The sequence below is a fragment of the Toxotes jaculatrix genome, chromosome 22, assembly GCF_017976425.1.
Source record: "Toxotes jaculatrix isolate fToxJac2 chromosome 22, fToxJac2.pri, whole genome shotgun sequence".
In the NCBI taxonomy this organism is placed as follows: domain Eukaryota; kingdom Metazoa; phylum Chordata; class Actinopteri; family Toxotidae; genus Toxotes; species Toxotes jaculatrix.
This window is the reverse complement of record NC_054415.1, coordinates 7,026,425-7,051,413: the sequence shown is the minus strand read 5'-3', so window position 1 is coordinate 7,051,413 and position 24,989 is coordinate 7,026,425. Positions and strand designations below refer to the sequence as shown.

Genomic DNA, 24,989 nt, shown 5'->3' with positions numbered 1-24,989 from the left:
CAATGCAGCAGGAAGCTGGTGCAGGGAAGATGCGTACATATGTGTCTCTCCACGTGGTTATATTTGTCAGGGAGGCTGGAAAAATCTATAGTCCTTGTAAGTACAGGTCAGTGACAATTTGTGACAACATGAGAGGTACTCACAATAGTAGTAAGAATAATCAATACACTTCATTCAGTATCCAATGCTGCGCTCAGTTGCCAAGCAGGGTGAGAAATATTTTATGTGAGGAATACTTCAAAGAATAGAAATAGTCACTTTGGACACTTGAAGGAATAGTCTGACATTTTGGAAAACACACTTATTCGCCTTCTTGCTTTCTTTCTTCATGCCAAGCTAAGCGGCTGCTGGCTGTAACTTTTATATTTACTGAATAGACCTGAGAGTGGTATTGATCTTCCCACTCTCCACAAGGAAATGAATAAGCATATTTCCCAAAATATCGGACTATTCTTTTAAACATTGGTTGATTCCAGGGTAGGTCTATACCCTGAGTAATTCCTGGCATTTAGAACTTTGAGCGCAGACTGGGACATTACGGTGTTCGGTGTGTGGGGAAGGTTTCTGCGTTTGTGGAACCCACTGGGGAGAAATTCAGTCATTTGCTAGGAGGCATAACAGGGCCATTGCTCTGCGTCAGGGTATTGAACGATGACAGCAGCGCGGCCAGAAATCGCTGCCATCCTATTCCTATGGATCCTGGCGCTCATTTATTACACCGCCTATGGGCATCTACAGGGACAAGAGGAGCCACATACACCCACTAATTACTTTCTTAAGCATCTGCGTTAATGCCAGGTGCATCCTGCTGATACAAACCACAGTGTTTATCACCAGTAATGGCCTCTGAGAGAGAGAGACAGGAGGACACAGGGAGGGAGGAAGAGAGAGAGGATGAGGGGGGTGGATAGAAATGAAGAGCATTTCTTGATGAGGAACTAGACAGTGGTACTTCTATTTTTGCTTGCTCTCTGGTTCTCTCTAGAAGGGAGGAAGGGGCCGAGACAGTGGTTGAGTTAATCATGGAGACAATAACACTGTCACACACACTCTGTGGCGGCACACTGCATCTTCTATCATCTATCATTAAGATTAACATTAAGTTCAAGCTGCCAACCTCACGGAGCTGGAAGGAAAACACTCCAACCTCCCCTCCCTCCTCCTCAGTTTTTTCATTAGGTGTCCTCGTATCATTTACTAGAGTACGACTGTTATAGTGCTATGCAGCAGGGTGAGCCGAGGCAAATACGACAGACACGTCACATCACGAACAGACTATAAACCATAAGCACTGGAAGATTACCCTGTTTTACCTTCTATGAAGGAAACTCACCCACATTTTTTCACTCAACAATAAAAAGTCATGAAATAAAATGTATCAGAGAAAACAACATACTCCTGTAAGTCACTTGAATGCGGTCATTTCAAAGCTTCCAAAGGATTTTGTTTTTTTTATTTAAGTCATTTATCGGCCTCAGGTAATCTCCATTTATCACCACTACATAACGGCATCGAACACCCCGCAATGCAAGACAAACATTAGGTTGTTCCTGTTGAATTCATCGCAAAATAGTTCAAAGTGGATTTAAATGCTACAAAGTGAATACACAGTAGGTCCTCTCAGTGTGGGAATTAGAGGGTATAATTATAGATATAGTTGAAAACAACAATGAATCATCCAGTTCCCATGTAACCTGAGCAGAAAGTGCTTTCGTAAACAGGGACACTGTGTCACATTCCCAAAGCAAAAGCTCTTTTTTTTTTTTTTTTTAAAGTACATGATATACAGGAAATGAAAACATGAGTGAAGGCCAGAGGCATTTTGACTTTTTTTTCAGCCATGGTTTAGTCCAACTGTAGAATTAGAGTTTTGCAGTTATTGGGTCAGTTATCAGATGAAGAGGACAGTTTTCTTTTTCGCAAAACAAAAGCAACAACAAGGAATCCATGCAAACTATACAGACTCACGCTGAGACAAAAATTATAGTGCTACAACATAAATGTCTACACACACAAATCATAATATTATTCTACAGGATATAGAACCAGACATTGCCAATAAATGTCCCATTTTCCCCTTCTCTCTTTCTCACTCTCCCCTTTTTTCACCATCTACATCAGCCATTTATTCCTCTCTCCTTTATTCTCCTCTTCAGTCCCCAGTGGTTCATGGGATATTTAATAAAACTCCATGTGCAGGGGGGAGAATCTGAAACAAACAGAGACATCTAGCCAGAGACAGTTGGTTATTATTTGCACTGTGTGTGTGTGTGTGTGTGTGTGTGTGTGTGTGTGTGTGTGTGTGTGCACCCCTGCACCCCAGAGACAGTAAATCTAAACAGTATATATAGGGATCTCGCCTTGTGCCACCAGTAATAGTAAAGGTTTCCATAATATCACCTTATCCAACCCAAGCCCCCAAACACACACACACACACACACACACACACACACACACACACACACACACACACACACACACACACACACACACACACACACACACACACACACACACACACACAAGCAGGTCCCTATTGCCATGATTCACTGATTGAGAGGGAGGAATGAAAGGGAGGAGGCTGGTTTAGATGCCTATATTACAGTTTCTCAGCTCTGCATCATAAATCATAAAGCAAAGGGGGGTAAAGAACAGCAGACAAAGGGGAGGGGGGGGCTTTATTAGAGGAAGTGAGATAGAGACAGCCAGTGTGTGTTTGTGAGACAGAGGACAGAAAAGAAAGCATGGAAAAGAAGTGGGGTGTCTATGAGAAGAGAGGTGTAGGAGAAGCAGAGGAAACTCTTAAAGCTTTCTTCTCATTTCCTTTGTAAAGTTTTCCTTTAGGAGCAAAGAGAAAACGAGGTTGAGGGGAGGTGCAGAGATGATATGAGAGGGTGAATGTGTCCCATTTAACACGTAATAAAGCAGAACAGATTACCTGCTCACTCCCTCTCACTGTCCATCTCCCTCCTCAAGGTGTCCCTATATCATTTAATACAATCCTCTCTTTCAAGCCTCCTGCTGTACAAGTCAGCACATTTCCATGGAGGGGACATATTCCGATGGGTTTATGGCTACGGCTTCATTCTTCAAAGAACATATTGACTGCAAGCAGGGGGATGTATTGAGATCGATGTTGGGATTTTCATACTGTATGCATGTGTTATACCAATAGAGGGTGCGAGGAGCGGTATCAGTCCATTTCTCAAAGCAACTTAGATTGACCATGACTACCATCTGCTGTAACAGTGTAGAGCTGTGCACTCAAATGACATTCATAGATCTCTGTTAAGGATACAACATGCTTCAATAGTTGAACAAGGTGCGAGACACATCTTGGAAACGTGGACATTCATCTGTCATAATTTGAGATACATTACAACTTTGGAAAAAGACAAAGAAAAGCACAAAGAAGCATGCCCAAAGGGACAAGCAGGCATACAGACAAATACAGAGACAATGGATGCAGGGGCCAAGAGGACATTGTCCACTTGTACTGGATAGGGTTTAACTGTCCCCCTGGAAAAAGAAGTATTGTTTGAACAAAATGACTGTAGAGGACTGTAAATGTTTTCAATTCAACTGCGACAAGAGCACTTCTTACTCCTTACAGTATACTAGATCCAGAACAGCAGTGGACAAAGGGTGGATACAAAATAAATAAGATCCACATAAATGTCTGTGAAGATTCTCAGTCATCCAGGTCATGGCTATCCAAGAGGAGTGGAATTGAGGACGACTGAAGAGGCTTCTTCAGTTCAGTTCCAGGGCTGAAGAAGCCTCTTGGATGAGAGGTGAAGCGTCTTCAACATCTACAACCAAGTCCTGTTGCCCTCGATTCAACTCTTCTTGGATCCACATCAATGTGTTCGGAGCAGTGCAGCGCAGTAGTGCTATCAGTCATCATCAATGAGCAGCAGAGAGAGCGTTTCTCTACTCAGGCTCTGGGTATCACTTGAAAAACTATACTTTTTTTCAACACCTTACCAGGAGGTTTCTATTAAAAAAAACAACAACAAAAAACCAGAAAACCAATACAGCCTTAGCGGCTAAGATACCAAGCATGAACCGCAACAACAGCCGTGATTCAAGTCAAGCTGGGAGCCTTTGCTGCAGTTGTCTCTCCATCATTTCCTGTCGTCTTTCTACTTGTGCGATCTAATAAAGGCATAAAATGGCCACAAAATTAGGAAGATTACTTCTCTGAAGTTTGAGTACTCCACACTACTCAGGCAAAGACGTCATGTCAAAGTGAATTCCGCTTGGTTTTTAACGATAAAAGAATATTTTTGCACATACGTCGCTGCAGTTGATTATTGGATTTTTCTGCATTTAAAAGCAGCCCAATATAAGAAGAAGCCATTTGTTCTGTTTTCACACGACTACTAATGCTGTTATCAATCTATTATGATTAAAAAGCACTTGACCAAGAACAGGAAGGAGCCATTTTATGGTCTGATTTAGTCAGGTTTCACACATGTTGCTAGCAATCATCTTACCTCATCTCTAACCCCTTTTTAAGCCCACACACACACACACACACACACACACACAACACAGGAGCAGCATACTGTAGCTCCATCGACAGTATGGATTACCATAGCCTGCTACCAGATTGAGTTCCCAATCACCACATTGTCTATTTATCATCATTTGGGTCCACTTAGGGGTTAATAGGGTTAAGGGGCGGGTGCCAGTTCCCCCTTAAAAAGCCCTCATGCTCTCTCTAGTTAAGGCAGGCGTCAGTACCGAGGGGGGTAAATAAATACAAATGATCCAGTTAAGGAGAAAAATGACACACATTTTGCTCACGCTGCTTTTTAAAAGCAGACCTGAGTGACCCCCCGCAGTGAAATCCATCAGCATGGATAAGAGATTGAATGAGAGAGAAAAAGAGAAGGGAAGAGGGAGAGAGGGAGTGGGAGGAAGGGACATAGAGAGAGACAGAATCAAGAAAAGTGTGACAGATAAAAGACTGCCAAAGAATGGAGAGAGAGAGAGTGTATGAGTGAGGGAGGGAGGAAAAAGCAGACGATAACAAAGAGGGAGTGAGTGAGAGAGATTTAAATTAAGACAGAAAACACTGTTCCTAAGTGAGCAGCGAGGGAGACAAAGAAGGGTGAGCGAGTGAGAGGAAGAAGAAAAGGAGTGTGTGTCCTTTCTGACCCCTCTTTATACACACTCTTATAAGGAGAGTGGTGCCTGGCCTCATACAAAGGACATGTTTGAGATATTCCTCAGAAGTATGATGAAACATGCACCTGAAGTATGTTCACCGGTTCAGTGACCCCTACTTGTGAAAGGCACATTGAAATTACAAGGTTGAGTGGCAGCATCTTGTGATTGGTAAAACCCTACGAAATGCTGCATGGCAGTTATTTTCTGTTCCATCATGCATGTCACTGCAATGTTCACTATATGAAAAAAATCCCAAATTGGTTTCTTAACCATTTCCAAAATCACTCATTCAGCCACTAAAAGGTGTGTATGTGCAAAGTGTGTCCATGTATACGCCCACGCAGGTCCCTCGAATTGTGTGTGCTTTTTACCAACAGCACCACGGAGCTCTTAAGGCCCAAAGAAGAGCTTTTAAAGCAGTTATTGACTTCTATCTCCTCAGCTGACCACCATCTTGTCCCTACGCCCCGGTTGCCTAGCTACGAAATTGTGGTTCATCCTCACCTGACAGAGGGGTCAAAGCGCTGCTCAGCCTGTCCTACCTCGCCGACAACTTCACAGAAAAAGAAAACACCTCTGCAACGGCAACAACTGAAGCACTTGGCACTAACTTGCCTGCTAAATTAATTACTGTTATTTTTAGTAATTAAAATTGCTCCGTGGCCCAATTAAACATCAATAAATCATTACTTCATTAATTTTGGAACATCGGTATTATTCCCTTAAACAAACAGGAGCGCTGCCAAGAAAATGGAAAGCCTCTACCTGCCTCTACAACTTATTTACATTTTGTAGCAGCAGGGTGGATTTTGCAGGAAACCTGATGGATTCTCTCCAGCACATTTATCCTTTTCAGTAACATGAAAGATAAGAAAAAATACACAACGCAATAGTCCTGCAATGCTTTGTTGCAGGGCCATTGTGTTTGATTGCATTAGGTTGCATGGGATTACCCAATTTGGTGTCCACAACCTTATGACAAGAAACAATGGTTTGAAGGAAATTAAGAAATTGAGGAAATGAGGTCTTTAACTTAAATGATACTAAAGGCAATAAGACCTGACCACAGTCTTTGTCACTGCAATTATACTAAAGTGTCACAATTCATTTGCCAGTGTTATAATGAAAACTTTTAACAAGAAGCAACTTCATTACTAAGGAGTTTGCTGGTAAGATTGCACAATGTATTAACGTAAATAAATAAATAAATAAAGCAGTAGAAGGGTTGTTTATTTCCGAAAGGTTTATGGTCAAAAGGGGCTGAAAGAAGGACGAGTGGGTTCTGTTTTCTCCGGAGTGGTATGAGGGAGAAGACAGACTGTCAGGTGTGGTCTCTTCACCGAGGCAGTACAGCACACACATGAAAAACAATGAGCCATTTACATTCAACAAGTTTTGCTCCACGCCTCCTCATTCCACCTTTGCGTGGGCGTGCGGAGAGACGAAGCGAGGACAGTGGCTGTTGTTATTGTCAACTGGATCAAATTAAAAAAAGATTTATTCAAAAGAGCTAAAAAAAATAAAATAAATAAACAACAGACAAAGGGAGTGAGTGTGTAGCCTGAGGGAGGAGAGGAGTGACAATGAAGTGACAGACAAAAATGATATTTTATTCTCTTTGGCCAAATGTATTGGGGGTGGGGGCTTAGACACACTCAGACACAAACACAAAAGTGTAAAAATACTCTGTGTTTTCCGATCTTATGACAAATGTCACCATCAAGGCAGAAAAACCTACAGGAGCCCAGGTTTTTGGAACTTCAGAGAGGAGGATGGAGACATTAGAGATGATGGTCTCAATCCTTCAGTGTTACACAGCCTTGTCAGACCCTCCCATTCACCAATATGTGATGTCCCGGTCCCATCTCAAGTCTGCAGGGACCCCAGACAAACACAGAGCGGCCGGCTTCGACAAAGAAGCCCAAAACCCCACCAAAGGTTAGCGGTGACAGGAGGGCTTAGGACTACGCTGCCGTTCTTTCATTCCCCATTCCATCTTTTCGCATAATCTCACATCTATCATTTTGCCTCCATGCCTGTCAGCTCGCACTTCAAACTAAAGCCCCATTGGGTCACTGCTGCCTGTCGAGACTCTACACACACACACGCCAATGCAGACCTCCACATACACATCCGCATACATGAGGGCACTCAAATGCATTCATCCTCACATACAAAAGCATGTGTACACATATGCATGCATACATACATGTAGTGCAGTAAAGGTCACAGATTCAGAGCTGGACAGTGTGATAATGCATCAGACTTGGATAAACTAGTGGTGAATGTGGCAGCATATAAATCAGGTGCAGAGGGAGAGATAGCCTCCTTTCACAACTGGGAACTCTTATCTACAGTCAGTGTCACAGGGAAAGTGAATAAAAGCTTTGGTCTTATGTGAATGCATGTGTGTCTAACACACTGTGTTATTACATTATCTGTTACATGCTGTGCATATTTACACATTTATGGAAGACCTGTCCACCAATTGTCTTTTGTCTTGGCCTTTGAGAACAGGTTGAGACCCTGCAGTTTATGATTCATAGCCACAATTTCAGACACTACAAGGGCCTACTTACAGCTTTAGCTGAATTTGTTCATACTCACTTCAGTATGAACAAATTCCTATATATGATATATGATATATATGATTTTTTTTATGGATAGACGTATGTATACACATATGTGTGTGTGTGTGTGTGTGTGTGTGTGTGTGTGTGTGTGTGTGTGTGTGTGTGTGTGTGTGTGTGTGTGTGTGTGTGTGTGTGTGTGTGTGGATGTAATGAGGTCACAGTGATGCAGTACCGTTCCAGTTGGGAGAGCTCCATCATTCTCAGAAAACTCTGGTGGGAATACTACAGGAGAACGGCAGGGAACAGCTGTACCGCACACCTACGCAAAAAACTGCACACATTCACAAACTCATATTGCACAAAGACACACACACAGACATTCACACACACACACACACCCTACCCTCCCTTGAGTACCTGCCCCTCTCACTCTAATTTATTCCTTTCAACTTTACCAAGGAAAAGGACCTATGACCTAAATGGATCTATTTGTATTTCCTATCTGTAAACGTGTGTATATCACACACCATAATGAAACCAAATGAAGTGAAAGGAGTGAAATTTTCATTTCAATGTCTTTTTTTTTGCTACTAAGAATATCTTGTCCCCATCCAATCACTTTTACAACAGATCCTGTTTCAAACCAAAGTAATGATTTCCCATGTTGACTGTTACAGAGCATAAAAGAACCTGTATAAGAACAGGTGCTGCATATAGCTGTGACACATACTTTCCTCCCAAATCCCTACCACTCTCGAGACCTTATTTTTCTGTCTTGTCCTGATCCCAATGCCACAAAGTAATAACAGCTTTATCCAACAGATATCCCACAAATTCCCTGCTGATCTTATGTCATTTGCACATGGCAAACTTAAACCAACCAAAAACCCTAGTTAAATCTTCCAAAAGTATATATTCAGATGTTATAGCCCTTGACAGACAACCTCCATTCTCCTTTACGATAATAAACCATACACTAATATCAGGCCTAACACTAATCAATCCCTGGAGTACTATCACTCCCGTTACAGCTGCACTGACATGAGCTCGAGTGAGGAAATGAAGACATTTTAATAAGAAAGATGTCATCTCCAACACTTTATAACATCCTCACATTAACATATCAAATGTTAATTCTATCAAGTATGGATAAGACCCCAGCTTTGCTTTCTTTTTTTTTTTTTTTTTATCTCTGGGGGACATTTTCAACTTTGAGGAAATCAAAAGCCAGTGTGAGACAAAAAAAGATTTCCTCCCATTATTCAACAGAGGCCACAGATAGCATCTTATCTCTGTAGGGTCTCTGTCATGAGAGAGAGAGCTTTGAGGAAAGACACACGCATTACGTTCAGCAAAGATGTTCAACATACAAATGCATACAAACATACACCATCACGCATGAACTCACACACATAAACAAAGATGGGCCAAACACGCCCTGCTAAATCCAATTAACCCTCTGCTCTGATCCACTCAATGCATCCCTGCCCCTGTCTTGTAAGACCAGACCTTCCCGCCATTTCATTAGCACACACACACATCCACGGATACTCCCTCCTTCTCTGCCTTTCAACCATTGCAATCCAGCCTCAACCGTGCTAATGCAGCTCCTATAACCGAATACACCAATCACCGCTCTTGGTGCAAAGGCCTGTGTCACATGACTACCCGCATGTTAGCCCGACGCTCGCTCGCAGTTAGCACTGTCATTTGGCACTAATGCTATTCCAGTGTTTTTTTTTCTTTAATGTGATTTGTAAAGTCTCAGCTCTGGCTTCCAGCAGTCTAGCGCTAAACCCCCGGTGGACTTGGCTAATCACTTTCCAGCATTTCTGAGGGAGACAATGATCCCAGTGTTAGCGCTGGCTAATGACAAGCTAACACAATTAGCCTAGCCTCCCTGGAGGAGAGCTCAGAGCCAGGGCCCATTCTTGCCCCACCTCCTGTGGGCTCCTCATCCACTTTCCCTACATTACTATGGAGCCTAATGGCCTCTTATTAAGAAGACAGATGGAACACGGATGGGGAGGGATTCTGCATCTTCTTGAGTTACATATATGTGTCGGATATGTGCTACATCCATGACCGCATGGATGTTTAATATTGCCTCCTCTGCTAATAGCTTCAATTAAGTAATCATTGTTTTCAGTGAAAGGTGTGGTCGCAAGATTGGTAGACGAAAAAAGAAGAAGACTACACTGTTTGAAAGCCTCTGCAGAATTCTTTTCTGCAGCACAAAGGTTATCTTTTGCATCTTGATATAGTAAACGCTAGCCATGTTATGAATCTGCTACAAATTATCTGATAATCCTGTTTGACCCAAGTCTGCTTGAACATAAAGTTTGACCCAATAAATGATACTCCTCTAACACTGAAATATTAAAAGAGTACAAGAAAAGCCCTGTCAGCTATCATGAACATGCAATCAGGCTTATCAGTGAACCGCATCATCAACATCAGCTAATGGCCCGGGCTAATGTGGTTCTGATTGAAAGACGTAGGTTAGAATGTGGCCAGCATAATTCAATAGTGTATTCACTGGTCGGTCCACATGGACATCTAATGTGTTGTGGAAGCATACTTGTTAACTTTATCTTTCTTCATGTAACAGTACACATGAAGCTTTTCAAGATGCAATTGGATTGTGAACCTACTCTGTGTGAGAATAAGAGGCTTTTTTTTGCAAACAAATCATTTTTAAAACAAAGAGGCAGAAAGCAAAAATCCTATTTATGCAGGTAACACAAAGAAACACATAATAAATTACTGATGGAGCCGAGTACCTTGGGTCAATTGTCCGAACTTACTTGTACTTGGCATTCACTTGGTCTGCAGCTTTATGGTAGTTCTCTGTGGTGACCTTGTAGAACTGAGCACTCTGAAAAACAGAGAGACGGAGAAACCAGTGAGTGAGAGAAATGCATGAAAATGCGACTGTAATCTCCTGTACAAAAACGTCCATTCAATTTATTCACATCTTCCCTCCTCTCAGGTTGAAGCCATTTAGGCCCAAAGAAAATATTTCAGCAGTGTGACACCTCTGTTTAGATCATAACTACAGCACAACCGAGCCAACACAACCCTGCCTCTTCTGCCATCATTCAAACTTCATTAAAACCTGATTGAGAGGGATATTAAGGGCAGGGGTCTATTACCAGCTGGGTTTATTGTCCATAACATCTCTGTACTGTATGTAGGTTTAAGATTTTTCTATTTTATATGCCGCTTTGAGCGTGTTCACACACTGCACGTTTTCCTCTTTGTGTGAGTGTGTGAATTATGGGTATTTGTGTGTGTGTGTGTGTTTGCATTGTGCTTATCCTCCCACAAAAAGACTGCTGTAATAACAGGCAGCAATCCTGTAAGGTCAGAGGGTCGCTAGTCAACAACGTACAGACCACTGGCCATAATCCTCCAGTGACCCATAGCAAATGAACCCATAGCAGGACCACTCAACCTGAATTACCTCCTCAAACACAGCCATATAACCCAGCTCCTACACCATTTATACCACTCTAGGAAGATCTGTTTTGTCAGCCCTCAGTGGCTGCTATGCACATTTATGATCAAACGGTGAGAGGTTATAAAGTGTGATGGATAGCTTGATTGAGCTGTATGAGGTTTGATCCTGGGACAGGATGAGCAAATGTATACCACTGTCAATGTCTTCAGATTAAGAAGTATAAGCATAATAAAACTTATACTTGCTCATAAAAAGAATAATTCACCAAATATGATCACATTTTCTACGACATCAGTCCAATTAGAAGTTTTGTACGATTCCCTGTTGGGCTGTTAAGAGACACAATCAACCTAGTACTGTGTACATTACACAGTACTAGGTTGATTGTGAATGCATGATATATCTCATCTACTAGAAACCAAATTACAAATTATTAATTACAGCTACATTAGAAATGTGATAAATGTAAGTCTCTTGGTCCTGTCTGCCCTAACTTAACCTCCTTGCGGGGAAGACATTCATCATAGTTTTGGAAAAGATCAATAGGAATGAACTGCGCTGCTGAAAAGATCAATAGTCATGTGTTGTAGAGCTAAAAGAAGATGGGACATGACAACGCTGACAAATGGTCTGATACAGATTTGAGTCCTCTTCATTTGGATGGACACTCGCACAGAGGGTTTGTAGGATTCAGAGTCCTTTACTCTTTCACATACTGCATTTACAGAGATTATTTAAAAATCTCTTAATTTATTTCTGTGGCATCAATATGATCATCACTTCATAGATATGTTGTATGTATTGTACTGAAACAAAGAGACCTTATTTACATACGTTAGAACTTTTGCTAAAACACTTTTGTATCCTTTTTTATCACTCTTGAGATGTCTCAAGTCTGTTTGTGTCAAATTTAATTGATTGGAAATGATTGATGTCTAAGCACTGTCCCATGTCCCATGAGTAAAAATTAAGTCATGACGTCCAAGAAACCCTCCTTACATTTCCTTATATGCTCAGGAATGAATCTGCAGAGGGGTATACGGCTGTCTGACAGACTTATTTTTTAGTAATTCTATATTTAAATAAAAGTTTTCACTTTGACATTACTGGAAAGTGTGCCCATGGCAAACATCCTGCAGGCCCCAAAACATCCTGCATGAAATGCATTAAACAACAAAATGTAAAGGGGTATGAATACCTTACTGAACCACAGCGGTTGTCCCTCAGGCAGACATTAATTTGTATGTAAAACATAGAACAACAGAGCATTCCCAAAGTTTAAGAGTTAACTTGTAAGCTTATGCTGTATCAGTGCCCTCTTGGCCTTGAATCAAGTGGTTTTCAGTGTAGACAAAGAAACTGTCAAGAGCTATGGAAAAGGATTTAAAAGAGAAGCTTATTCACAGATAAAAAAAAAAAAAGACTAAAAAAGAGATTTTGGGAGCTAAAGAGGCAAGAATAAAACTTCTCCTGAGTGCTGAGATTGAGCCATTGGAAGAGAAAGAGGGAGACAGAAAGGGCCGGATTTGGGTCTCTGTCTGGAATACTAAGTATAAGGTAATAATACCTGCCTAAATGGCAGAGCTGGCACTAATCAGTGCACTAATCCACCTGGGAGGACAAAAGGCCACGTGTGACAATGATTGCAGGACCACTTACAATACACATACACACACACACACACACAAAACAATGCAGATGCATTCACACACACCTACACACACAAGACAATAACACACACAGCATGTGTGGGTATGCTGCCAAAAGTGTCCACAACCACAGCGGTGGTTAGATATCTAGATATAAACAGTGCCACACAAAAAAAGGGAAAACAAAAAAAAATGGTTGACCACCAGACAGAGAATAGTGTAATTTGTGTGATTACTGAGTGGTCTCAAAGTGTGATTTCCTGCTGTTGCCCCAACTGATTTAGAGAGTAGCCCTGACCTTTTATTAGCCCTGAGAAGAGAGACCACAGCTTGGTTTGGCTGAACATTCCTCCCTTGACCAAAATAAAAAAAAGTTTTTTTTAGGAGCAGCACAATACAACCTTGATGTGAGTCTCTGAGAAAGATGTTTGTTCACTGCTGAGAAACAGATAATACAGAACTGTGAAGATACAGGAACCTGGTACAGTGTATGTCCACATGTGCAATCAAGTATTTACTGTGAAAAACAGTTTGAATAAAACCGTGTTTTAAATAAAACAGTGTTTCAGGTTATTTTCATCCTATTTACTCAATTTGCTTTCCACTAGGTTTTCAGCTCATCTGGAGCCACACAAAATGCTGGTGGGGGGTGTCATGGACAAATTAAGTCATTACTGCTAATGCACTGCGGCGATATGGAGAAGATAGAAGCTGCACCCCAACACAGGCTCCAGCTCAATTTAGAGAAAAAAGCCTCCAATTTTTAATGAATAAAAAAAACAGCCCCCTGTACTGATGGCTTCTTTCTCTTATCTGCTGCTGAGCAGGAGGGCCAAAATGGGGAGAAACCCCACCATGGGTGACATTATGATTCTGCAGAGCTAGAGAAAATGGGACTTCTGCGATGTGACTCAGTGAAACTTACTCATAGGGAGAGCAATGATGCTGGTAAACTGTTATTGAGCCTATCCTGGATATGCAGAATTGACTAAGCTTTTCAAGTTTTGCCTTAAGGGGCAAGAAAACATCCCAGGGTGGAGATGCACAGATGAAGCAGCCACAACTATAGATGTTTGTTAAACTCTGAAAAGGACCTACTTTTAGCCAAAGGTAACTAAATCTGCCAATGATCACCTCCAAACACACAGAATGCATCAGCTCATGACCTGGGAACCTCAAAGACTTTGATTCTTGACAAAGCGAGGTTAGCTGTTTCCCCCCATTTCCAGTCTTTGTGCTAAGCTATGCTAACCTGGCTTCAGCCTTACGTTTCACATTCAGATATCAGAGAAAAATAAAACAAAAACACATCCTTCCCAAAATGTAAAACTATTCCCTTACAATTATATGAGCAACTTTGAATTTTGAGTTCTTTAAATTGGTTTTCTTGCAAACCAATAGATAATCTATACTTATCAAAAGTTTAGGCCATGCAAGTGAAATGTGTCTACCCTCATGTTCATTGATGAAAAAGACACACACACACAAAAACTTTGAATATATTATAGTTCAATACAATTTTCACCACTTGAATCTACATTTATAACTTAGCTTGAACAAAAACTGAGCCCTATAAGTCAACATTCAAAAAGTTGTGTCTCAGCATTCATTACTTTAGCCTGCAGAGTGTTACTACAGAAGGATTTTCTTTCTTTTTTTTTAAACATAAATGAACGTGCTGCTCTGTTGTTGTGAAATCACCATTCCTTGAAAAGACTTCCCGTTAAATCCCTGTGAATCCCATCATGTGCCTATAACAGCAAACGGTCTCAGACACAATAATTCAACACTGCAGCACACTGTCATGTCTTCACTTCGGATTACTGTGTCTCCAGTTATACAAGTAGCAGAGCCAGAGAGACTACGCTGAGCGCTTCATGGTTAAAGAGAAATTCTAAAACATCTTTACTCCTACAATACAGCAACAAGACAAGCAAGAAACTACTGTTCTGATTTTTTGAATTTTAATTTTAACACACAAGCAAAAATGAACTTAAAATTTTAGCTCCAGTATGCAGGAGGAGAGACAGAGGGCAAAAGACTGAGAGGGAGAGGGATACTGAAAAGACAGACAGAGGGGAGAGATGAAGATGGCAAGTCAGTGCCAGAGACAGAGATAGAGAGATAGAAGCCATTACTGTTTTTTAATGCTCTTTCCCCAGTATTTCTTCCTTTCACAGTGCTATGGAACTTTGCTATGAGATGGCAATTGCTGCCGTGATTGTCCTCCATGGGAGAGCAGAAAAATCCAATTTCATCGATATACAAGGCGAAAAGAAAGATAGAAAAAAGAAGAAAAATCCCTTCAGAAAAAAAAGAAATTGAGGCATGGAGGGAAAAAAAAACACCACTTGAAAAAAAAACTGAAAAAGGAGAGATACAGAGAGACAGATGTGGCAGGAAGGGAGGGCTGGAAAGAGACATGGTAGAAAAAAAAAGAAAAAAAAACATGGGCAAGTTGATTGTTAAATATGAGATTGTTTTACAGCGGGGCAGGTATTGAGTGAAAATGTAATAAATATATAGATATTGTTTTCAGGGGCTATTTGGTAGCTGTGGCCCCAATGAGCGGCAGCAGCAGAGGCAGCAGGCTGAGCTGTCTTGGAGCCTGGTGATGGCCTGTCACTGGAAGCCCCTCTGATGAATGGCCATGTTGGATTGGAACAGACGTGTAATATATATCAGACTTATATTCTCTCTCTCTCTCTCTTGCTCTCTTTTGGTTCCTCTGCCTCTTTCTGGTGGTGTGCAAGATGCTGGGGGAATCCTGAGGTAAAAGGGAAGAACGCAGGGCAGATGGAGGGAGGGCGAAGAGTGTGATGGGAGATAATATTAAACTGGCAGTACACTCCAACTGAAATCAAATTTGGTGCGATCTCACTAGAAAAATGCAGCGTTTGCAACTAAAAAGAAGAACAGCATTGGGCTTTGATAGATACAGAGTGTGCAGACTGGTCAGAGGAACTACAGCTGTGTTCACCACCCAACAGTACACCATCACTGGTGACAGGTCACCAACATCATATAACAGATTCTGGGTCATACATTTTCTTCATTGAAGTTTTAAAAGTAAAATAATTTACTTAATGTTTGGTCACAACAAACCTTCTTTCTTTTCACACGCCATCACTCTCATCAGCCATGTGACAACTCAAACCATATCCTGTGCATTACTCGGTAATCAATTTACTGTCCCCACATATATTACAGTGTAAGGTAGAGATGGTGCAAAAGGATGCAAATAACAGCACAGCAACTAACAATTTTCATTATTGATTAATCTCTTAATTGTTTTCCTTCTAAATGGTTATTCCATTTGTCAAGACAGTGGAAAAAATGCCCATGACAACAACCCAGATCCCAAGGTAGACTACAATCAACAGACTACAATGCAATGATATTCAATTTACATTGATTTAAATCAATAAAAGAAGCAAATCCTCACACCTGAGAATCTGGAAAAAGATTCTTGTCCAAGTCTAAGAAGCTTTTGAAAGCCATGTGTTGATGATGGCTTATCTTTGTTTAGCTGTATGTATTTGTATTTTCTTGTGATATTTGTTTTCTGTACTGTCTTTATGTATTGAACACCTTCATCTTCTGCTATTGATGCTATTACCCACGCAGGAGTTACAGTGAGCACACAAGAGCAGAACATGCCAAAGCTGATTTTGTTTGGTAATGCTGTCGGGCTTCTGCTGGGTGATGAGAACAGGGAGTGAAGAGAGGCTGGACTGAGTGCCAAATGGGGCACTGTGGCCAGAACAAGAAAAAGGAGTGTTATTAACACAGTCCAAACAAACTGAACCCCCTATGGAGCCCCAAGCCGCTTTCTGCACAGTAAGGCAACATGCAATATGCCCACCATTGATCCTCAGTTACACACAGGATCAAACACCGTCACACAAAACCCACACATGGTTGCCACTTCTGTCGTGTTTTACCTCCACAGGCCATAAATCCTGATGGAATCATTTGCAAAGTGAAATGCTGTGGTCAGGTCATGTGTGTGGAAATACAGTTAATTTGTCGTTTCATTCTTGCACATAAATCAATTAAAAAAAAAAAAAACTCTGCATTTTCCCAGAACCTTCCTGTGTCACATTCCCAGTTTCTCACACTCACCTTCATCTTTTTTTTTTTTTTTTTACTATTCAGTGATGGGCTGTAGTGGTATTTCTTCTTTTCTTTATCATACAGTTGACATTTATCATTTTTCTGTCTTGTTTCTTTTACTTTTGTCTTTTTCTTGTTCTTATCTTCACTCACAAATGTCACTTTTTCGCTCTTTTTCAATCTCGCCTTTTCTTGTGTTGAATATCCAGTTTCTCTTTTTTCCTTCAGTTTCTGTCTTCAATAACATATCTCTTTCCTTGTTGTCTGCCCATCTCTCTCTCTCTTTCTCCTCCCTCTCTCTCAATCTTCTGTTTCTCTGTGGTGTGAAGGTGATTTGTTGACACTTTGATCTAAGGAATATTGACCAGAGGCCAACATGGCTGATGGATGGCCAGTGCCTGGAGTCGATAATGCCTACGTTAGTTGGGACTCATCACTTCTACTATCAGCACTTGCATTTGCTCCTATACAGTATTATGTAGTAGAACTACTCAGATCAAAGATGGAACGATCTGAGCTGAGGAACTGAAAGAGTGAAGCTCGACTGCACAGCTGGATCTGTGGAAGTTCAAGTGCAACAAGGGAGCATGTCAGCATCTCATATTATTTCAACATTCTTTGGTCTTTTGCCGAGCCATCAACCTTCAAAAGAAATTTTGAAAAAAAAAAACTGCTGTAAATAGCTGTTTTCTTTGCAAATGATCCATTGATTAATTTACACCTTCCCCTGACGTCAGTAAATGGCCTCCTCTCCTCTCCACTACCCAACCAAAATTGTACAGACCAATGCACTTCCAATTACTGACAGAAGCCCACCACCACTCAATACCCACTGGTTTGGCTTAGCAGTTCATCCTCAGTGAAGTAAGGAAATTTTGCAAGCTTTATTGACCCAAAGGGGGAAGGTCTTGCACATAATGGGACCTGACAAACACACACTAAAAACATCAAACAAGCATGCTTATTAAAACAGTGAGTTATTACAATGATGCTGATTGTTAAATCAGCTAAGAGGAAAATTAACAAATGGTGAAAAAAAGTAAGTAAATTAATTAACAATGATGTGTGCACCTGCACGGATAAGCACACACAAGGTGAGACGCCATCTTTTCACCAAGAAATCACATTTGAGCCATTTGGATAAACACAAAATCATTTCACACTGAGGTCATTTAAAGGACAAAGGGCCCATTGAGTATGTGATATTTTGCTGGCCTTGTATTCATGAGAGCTTCTAAGAATAAGAATATGTGATTGCCTCCCTCTTCCACACTGAATATCTGGCTTCACAACGGTGTGAAATTTCCTTTTGGCTTTCACTATAAAGGGCATTTGACTTTTTGCACCCTCCAAAGGGGAGAAAACTCCTTCCCAGCATGAAGGTGTCATTTCAAGCACATTAAATAGGGCATTGTATCCTTCCTAAGACACACTTATGATTTGAGAGCAGCATGAGGGCGTCCTTTTTAACACACTTTAACAGGGCATTTGACCCTGGTCCCCCGCCTTGCAGGCATCTCGCACTGGGACCAGCATGGAGCTGCCATTTGAAGGTGGCTGAGCACGGCAGCTGACCCTTATCCCCCTCCATAGGACGCTGGTTTGACAACGAACATCAGGGTAGTGTCATTTTCAGGGACAGGAGGACACACACAGAGATGAATGAGATTTAACCCTTTATACTTGAGGCAAGGGAATGGTGGGTAGAGATCAAAGTAAAAAAGAGAGTGTAAAAAAGAGTGGCAGAGAGGCAGTTATGAAGAGGTACAGAAAGAGTGAGAGAGAGAAAGAGAGATGCACCACACTGGGGGAAGTATGCAGACTCTAAGTTGAAGGATGAAAACAAAGCAGTGGGTCAGTTGGATGAGGAGACAGAATAAAGGTGACTGTACTTGGGCTGAGTCCCATGGTGACCGAGCTCTCTGCGTCTGTGTGCGAACTGTGTGCATGAATCTGTATGTATGAATCAGTACTTGTCTGTGAGTACACTGGTTTGTGGGTTTCTGTGTGCACTTCAAACAAGTTTTAAAAAAGAAAATCGTCAAGTTTGTTTCTCCATTTTTGCCTGAGAATTCAGCTCAGTTAAGCCACATTGAGTAAAAGTTAGACATCAGGTTGGAGCATGATGCAAACATTTTCTTACCCTCTCCTCCAGCCGGGCCACCTGCTCTCTGTAGAAAGCATCCTGCCTCTTTAAATCTGCTTCTCTGGCCTCCAGCTGCTTGGCCTAAACACACACACACATGTACAATGTACAGCATACACACATGCACACACAGAAGAGGGGAAAAACCATTACTTATGTGCTCAGTGGAACATTGCCAGTTTTAACAAACCAATCACAAAACACAAGTGTACATACAAATGAGAGAGGACCATAATGGGGACAAGTGTGTATAAAGCAGAGACACATTACAACACAACAAAGACAGAAGTCTCTTGTTTGTTGACACAGATATACCACACTGTGAAGCACCATGTGAACATGTGTCGCGCTTGCAAACATGTGCACACAACCAGAGAGGGTTTGCATGTATTTGAATATGTGCACATTTTGCTTAGTGCATGGAGAGTACACCTGTGTGTGCCAAGGCGTGGTAATGTACGAGCCTCTTTGTCCTCTTGTGTTCAATCTCAAGCCAAACCACTATCAGGCCAAGAGGATAACATCAGTCCTCAGTACGAACGAGCACCTCGGTCTGGCGTATATATTTAGCTAGCCTACCTATCTCCACTGTCCTCCATTCTACTATGACCTTCACTAGACGTACGGCTGACTCTCTGGGTGATATACAATACAGGACAGATAAGACCTGAATGTATCGGCTCCCAGAAAAAAAAAAAAAGGAAAAAAACACCTTTACACCTTGACAGAGGGCAAGCGATTCAAATGGAATTAGACAATGAAATGTTACTAATCGTGATTAAAGTTCAAATTTCTGTACAGACCAGTCAACACTTTTCAGGAGCACATATTTTTAATTGTGGATCTACTTCTCATCATGTACTTGTTATGATGAGATGATGACTATGGATGTTAAAACAGCAATAAAACAGCATTTAAAAACTGGCAGAACTGGCGTTTCCTGAATCTAAGACTTAGTTTCATTCAAACTTTGGTTGGCATATATCTACCAAACTAGGTTTTGACTGGAGGAAAAAGAACCTCTTTGAGGTATTAAAAAAAAGTATAAAGAATATGTAAAATAAAAAGAGATGGAAAACCTTTGAACAAGAAACAGAATTGTATTATGCAAAGTTGCAGTGAACTTTAGGACCCGACCAAGAAAATTTTGTATTACTGTTCCCTTCTGTTAATAAGTCTTCAGAAACAAGCTGAAGTCGTCATCTCATCTATAATTCTACAAAGCATTTGGAGCAAGAGAACTGAGCCTAATAAAAAAAAAAGGATCATCAAAATATAGAGAAGCTGAAGTACCTGCTGGAAAGAAATATGTAACATGTCAAAGAAGCTGAAAGGGAAAAGAAATCCGTGACTCTATCATGCAGAAACAGTGAGAGTTAGATGTAGAGTCATGGAGAAGGTGAAGGCCTTTAGACTTACCTTCCTTCCAATCTCCTGAATGAGGGGAGCATTAAAGGAAAACAAGAGAGAGAAAGAGAAAAAGTGTAAAGAGGCACTGATTCATCCGTGAACTTCTTCAAAGTGACATTTGGAAAGGTTTAGTATTCAGAGGCTAGGGGGTGACTGGCTGCCACACTGTTCTGCTTGAATACTCCCCTCATCCTCTCAATCTCCTCACTCACTGGCATACACACACATCAGTGCATACACACACACACACATACATGCATGGTATGTAAGCATAAACCATGTGCACTGCTCTAGACCCTTGAAGCCTTTGCTTTAAGAACCATAGGATGTTGGAGGAGACAGAGACGGAGTAGGAACAAAACGCAACGTACAGCGCATTACCCCATCCAATCTCTGCTACCCTGATAACCATCTGTGTTCGGCTGCTCAACGCACTGCGGGCGGAGCTGCATGCTCTATGCATTGTGATGAGTGTCGAGGAGTGCCACCGAGGGGCTGTCCTCGCCTGAAATGATTGGGGGAAGTTTCAAAGTCAAGGGGCTGCTCCAAGCTTACCCACTACACACACAAGACAGAACACAGGCAAGCACCTGCACCCACACACACACATATATATATACACACACACATATATATACACACACACATGATGTCATCTCCAGAGCCAGATAAGGGGGAAAAAAACATTCCGAGCAGCACTTTATCACATTCCCAACAACACTCAGCAAAGCAACACCATGACCAAGTTGCTGCTGTCTCTGCTGTCCTCAGCACAACCTAACATTAGCCAGTCTTATTGATGCGGTCAGACAATTGTCTCCATTGTGTCCCCTTACAAGTCTGAAGTGCTATTGTGTGGCCGGAGTTTTACCGAAGCTAGCACTGCCTGCACTTCATGATGGAATCAAGTTGACTTAAACCTACATAAATGATAGCGCTGGGCGAATGTACCCTGAAGTACACCCTTAAAAGTATGCTGTAAGTACACTAGAAGTAGCTCTATTATGACCTTTATATGTGTTATCGATTCCAAGCATGCAATCAGGGCTTCTATGATAGACTGGCAAAGTTTTTGAGAGGCTGGATTACATTGGCTGAGGTGCCAAAAAACTGTCTCCCACCAACAGCTCAATTTAGGAGGAAAAGAAGAGGGATGATGGGATGGAGGGAAACGCAGAGGAGAGGACCGGCAGGGGGTTGTGCAATGTCACAAGTGTGTCCAAACTCAATGTTACGCTGTTAGGTGGTGACTAAAGAGTTTAGCTTTGCAGAGAAAGACAAAAGACGCACAGAGTCGCCAAGACGCAAACAACGACTCAGACGCTGATCTGAAACGCACACATCAACACGTACACACATGCACATACACTCGCACCAGCCGGAGCAGCTGTACCCACAGAGAGCGGGTGGAGAGATAAATGTGTGCTGAAGGCGAGACTAAAGGGGTCATTAAAGGAAGAGAGGTTGTGACAGAAATGTGTACCCAGGGATTTTCTTTTTTTTTTTTTTGCTCACTTTTGTGTGTGTGTGTGTGTGCACGTCTATGCATACATGCACCCGTGCATGTGTTCAATTTCCATGCAAGCAGGTTGGCCCTCCTCTTTGACGATGCACACAGGCCCAGACACACACACACACACACACACACACACACACACACACACACAATGTCAGGATTACTTCCGACTGATTAACCCCATTCTGCAGACTTTAAAGATAATCTAATCATACTAAAGGCCAAACAATGGGACAGACTTCACCACTGCCCATATACCTTTTGTTCCCCTAATGAAGAGGCGGTCGCGGGTGGAGGAGGAGAGCTGGGATAAGGGTGAGGGGAGGAGGAGCAAGAGAAGGGCAGAATTTGAAAAGAAAATGGAAGTGAACTTGAGAGCGGAATAAACAGAGAGATAAAGGACCAAGAGGAGTGGACAATAAAAGGTGATTTATCATTGGACCTGTCAAGAATGGAGACCTGGCTGTTAGATGGGACACTGATCCTGGCCCAAGTGCGTCTCTATAACTTTAGAAAGAAGTTAAAGAGAGAAAATGATCACAAAGTACAGAAAGGAGGGGAGAAGTTAAGTAGAGGAAATAGGGAAAAACAACGAGGAACAACTGATGCTTTTAGTTTCCAGCTTTGAAATCGAGACTTCTCCAAGACAATGGTTAATTTAATCGGAAGTAAAGAATGAATGTCAACCACTCTCATGATGAACACATGAAAAATAGAGTTCTCCTCATTTTATGAGCAATTTAGAAACTTTGCAAGTCCAGCCGATGATGTCATTCTTTTAGGCTAATTCACTGATTCAAATTCAGCCTCTTGCTCTGTTTAATTTTCCTGTGCAGAAACCCTTGACATAGGGGGGAAAAAATACCCCAGTAAAAAATACAAACACTCACATTAATACCCTCCCACAGGGTGAGTCCACACACACTGCTGTTTGTAGCCCAGGAAACCACATTAACATCAACAGCAAACTTTTACATTTCCCTTCTTGTATCCATCTCCCCCTGGTCTTTTATTAAGTACAGTAGCACAATGGCTGAGGGTGACAGGCGGCTGAGAGTGAGACCGTGGTGGTCAGATTAAACGGATCGTTTAGGCGAGGTGAACGCCTCTGTGAATATCAATTAGCCAGGCGCTGAATAATTAAGGACAGCCATGTTTTTTAATTAGTCGACTGCCGCAGTTTGAGCTGGGAGCGAGGGCGGAGGAGGAGAGGAGGAGAGGAGGGCAGGAGAAAAGGAGAGGAGGATGAAGAAGGATGAAAACAGGTGGATTTTGCTGCGTCAGGCCTCCCCCACCCACAGCCTGTTCTCTCGCTGATTTGCTCCCATACACTATTTCTTTCACACCTGCTTTTTCGTTTAAAGTGTTCTCTGACACGAGCATCTTTCTTTTAAAGCGTTTCAAGGTACTGAAATAAAAATGACTCCAGCCTGCAGCGTTCAGCAGGCTTATGGCAACTGCATGTCTGAGTATGTGCATATACTGTGTGTGGCTAACATGTCTACCTAAAACACATCATCACAAGTTTATTATGTCTATGTGTTGTGAGCAGTTTAACTAAACAAATTAGTGTAATTGTACAAGTCCGAAAAAAAAAAAAAAACATTCTTAACTTTGTGTGCAAGAAATATGGTTTTGATTCCCTCTTATCCCATTCATCAGCTTGTTACAACTCAAATCTGTATCACAGCTACTTCGGTAGAATTCAATTTATAATAGGCTCACAATACTAGTTGCCAACACAATAAATTTACGCCAGGCACCACAATACTTCCTCAAGCTGAAGAAGAAAAAAAATCAGATTACAGCTATTACTGTAGCAATTCTGTACATATTACATTTTCATTTCACACCTCAATGATGGGGACCTCTGTATTGTAATATAATGAGGTGACTCTCTGGTACATTGCATGCTGGCTCCATGCTTTTAAATCATGCCAGATGAAAATAATCTTACACGATGCCATGATCAATAGAGCACAAATCAAATCTCATCACATTAACTAACAGCGCCTCATCCACAACCTTGGTCTCTTTTGTCTTCCCCCTGCCACCATCAGCTCAGCCCTGATTCACCTCTGTCACAAGTAGCATCATAATCAATGCTCCCTCACACCATCCACGTGAGCGCTGCAGCACGCTGGGTCAGAGCTGCTCACCAGGGCCCATCTATCACAGACCTGCGCGACAGGGCCCTGTGACAAACTAATACTGAAGCCGGGGGTCTCGGGTCCTGCGTGCTCCGACAGGCAGGGAGGGGGGTCAAAGGGCGGCACAATGTGACCGTGCTCTGGTGTTAATTGGCACGACGGAGGTGTAGGTGGCTTGTGGGAGGTTAGAGATGGATGGAGGGAAGGGAGGGGAAGTTCATGGGGTAGGGAAGATGAAAGCGAGGGAGAGAGCTGGGTCAATGTGTGGATGGAATATGGATGACAAGATAGTTGGAAAGAGAATTGGGTTTTTTGACAGTTCTTGGAAGAACTGTCATATCAAGCTTGGAGGTAGGAGAATATTTTAAAAAGGGGGGGGGGGGGGGTGATGAAAAACACACAGTTTCTTACTTTTTTTTTTTTTTTTTGCAGCCACAGACGAATATATACAAAGCTTACACGCACACTCCAAACTCAGTTTCAGACACACATCCCTCCCACGGATCTTGGCACATCCTGTAACTGCCTCTAAAATCATTGCAACTCTATCTTTAAAAGCTATCATTGGCAGATCAAATCTAAGTGATGGAGTGTAAAATGATATCACCTAACAGCCCTTACTGGCAGTATTATGCTTTACCCTTAGAGTCACTAATAAAACATAAGTCCTGGTAGCAGAAGCTGTAAAACTCCATTGGAAACCATTCACTGTGGATGGTTAATTAGCATCATGGGGTTTTACTGAGCTGCAATAACACTTCAAGACAAGGTATTAGTCTCCATGGGA

General features: G+C 41.8%; 1 protein-coding gene across 2 annotated transcripts in view; it reads right to left on the bottom strand.

Moving 5' to 3' along the window:
• The window catches only part of chchd3a (coiled-coil-helix-coiled-coil-helix domain containing 3a), a 62,193-nt gene that overhangs the window by 6,032 nt on the left and 31,172 nt on the right, over positions 1–24,989 (bottom strand). For both annotated transcript variants that reach the window (XM_041030513.1, XM_041030514.1), the window contains exons 6-7: positions 19,124–19,207; positions 10,560–10,630 (exon numbers count right to left, since the gene is read on the bottom strand). In XM_041030513.1, the coding sequence (XP_040886447.1) occupies positions 10,560–10,630; positions 19,124–19,207 (155 nt within the window). The remainder of the gene's footprint in view (positions 1–10,559; positions 10,631–19,123; positions 19,208–24,989) is intronic.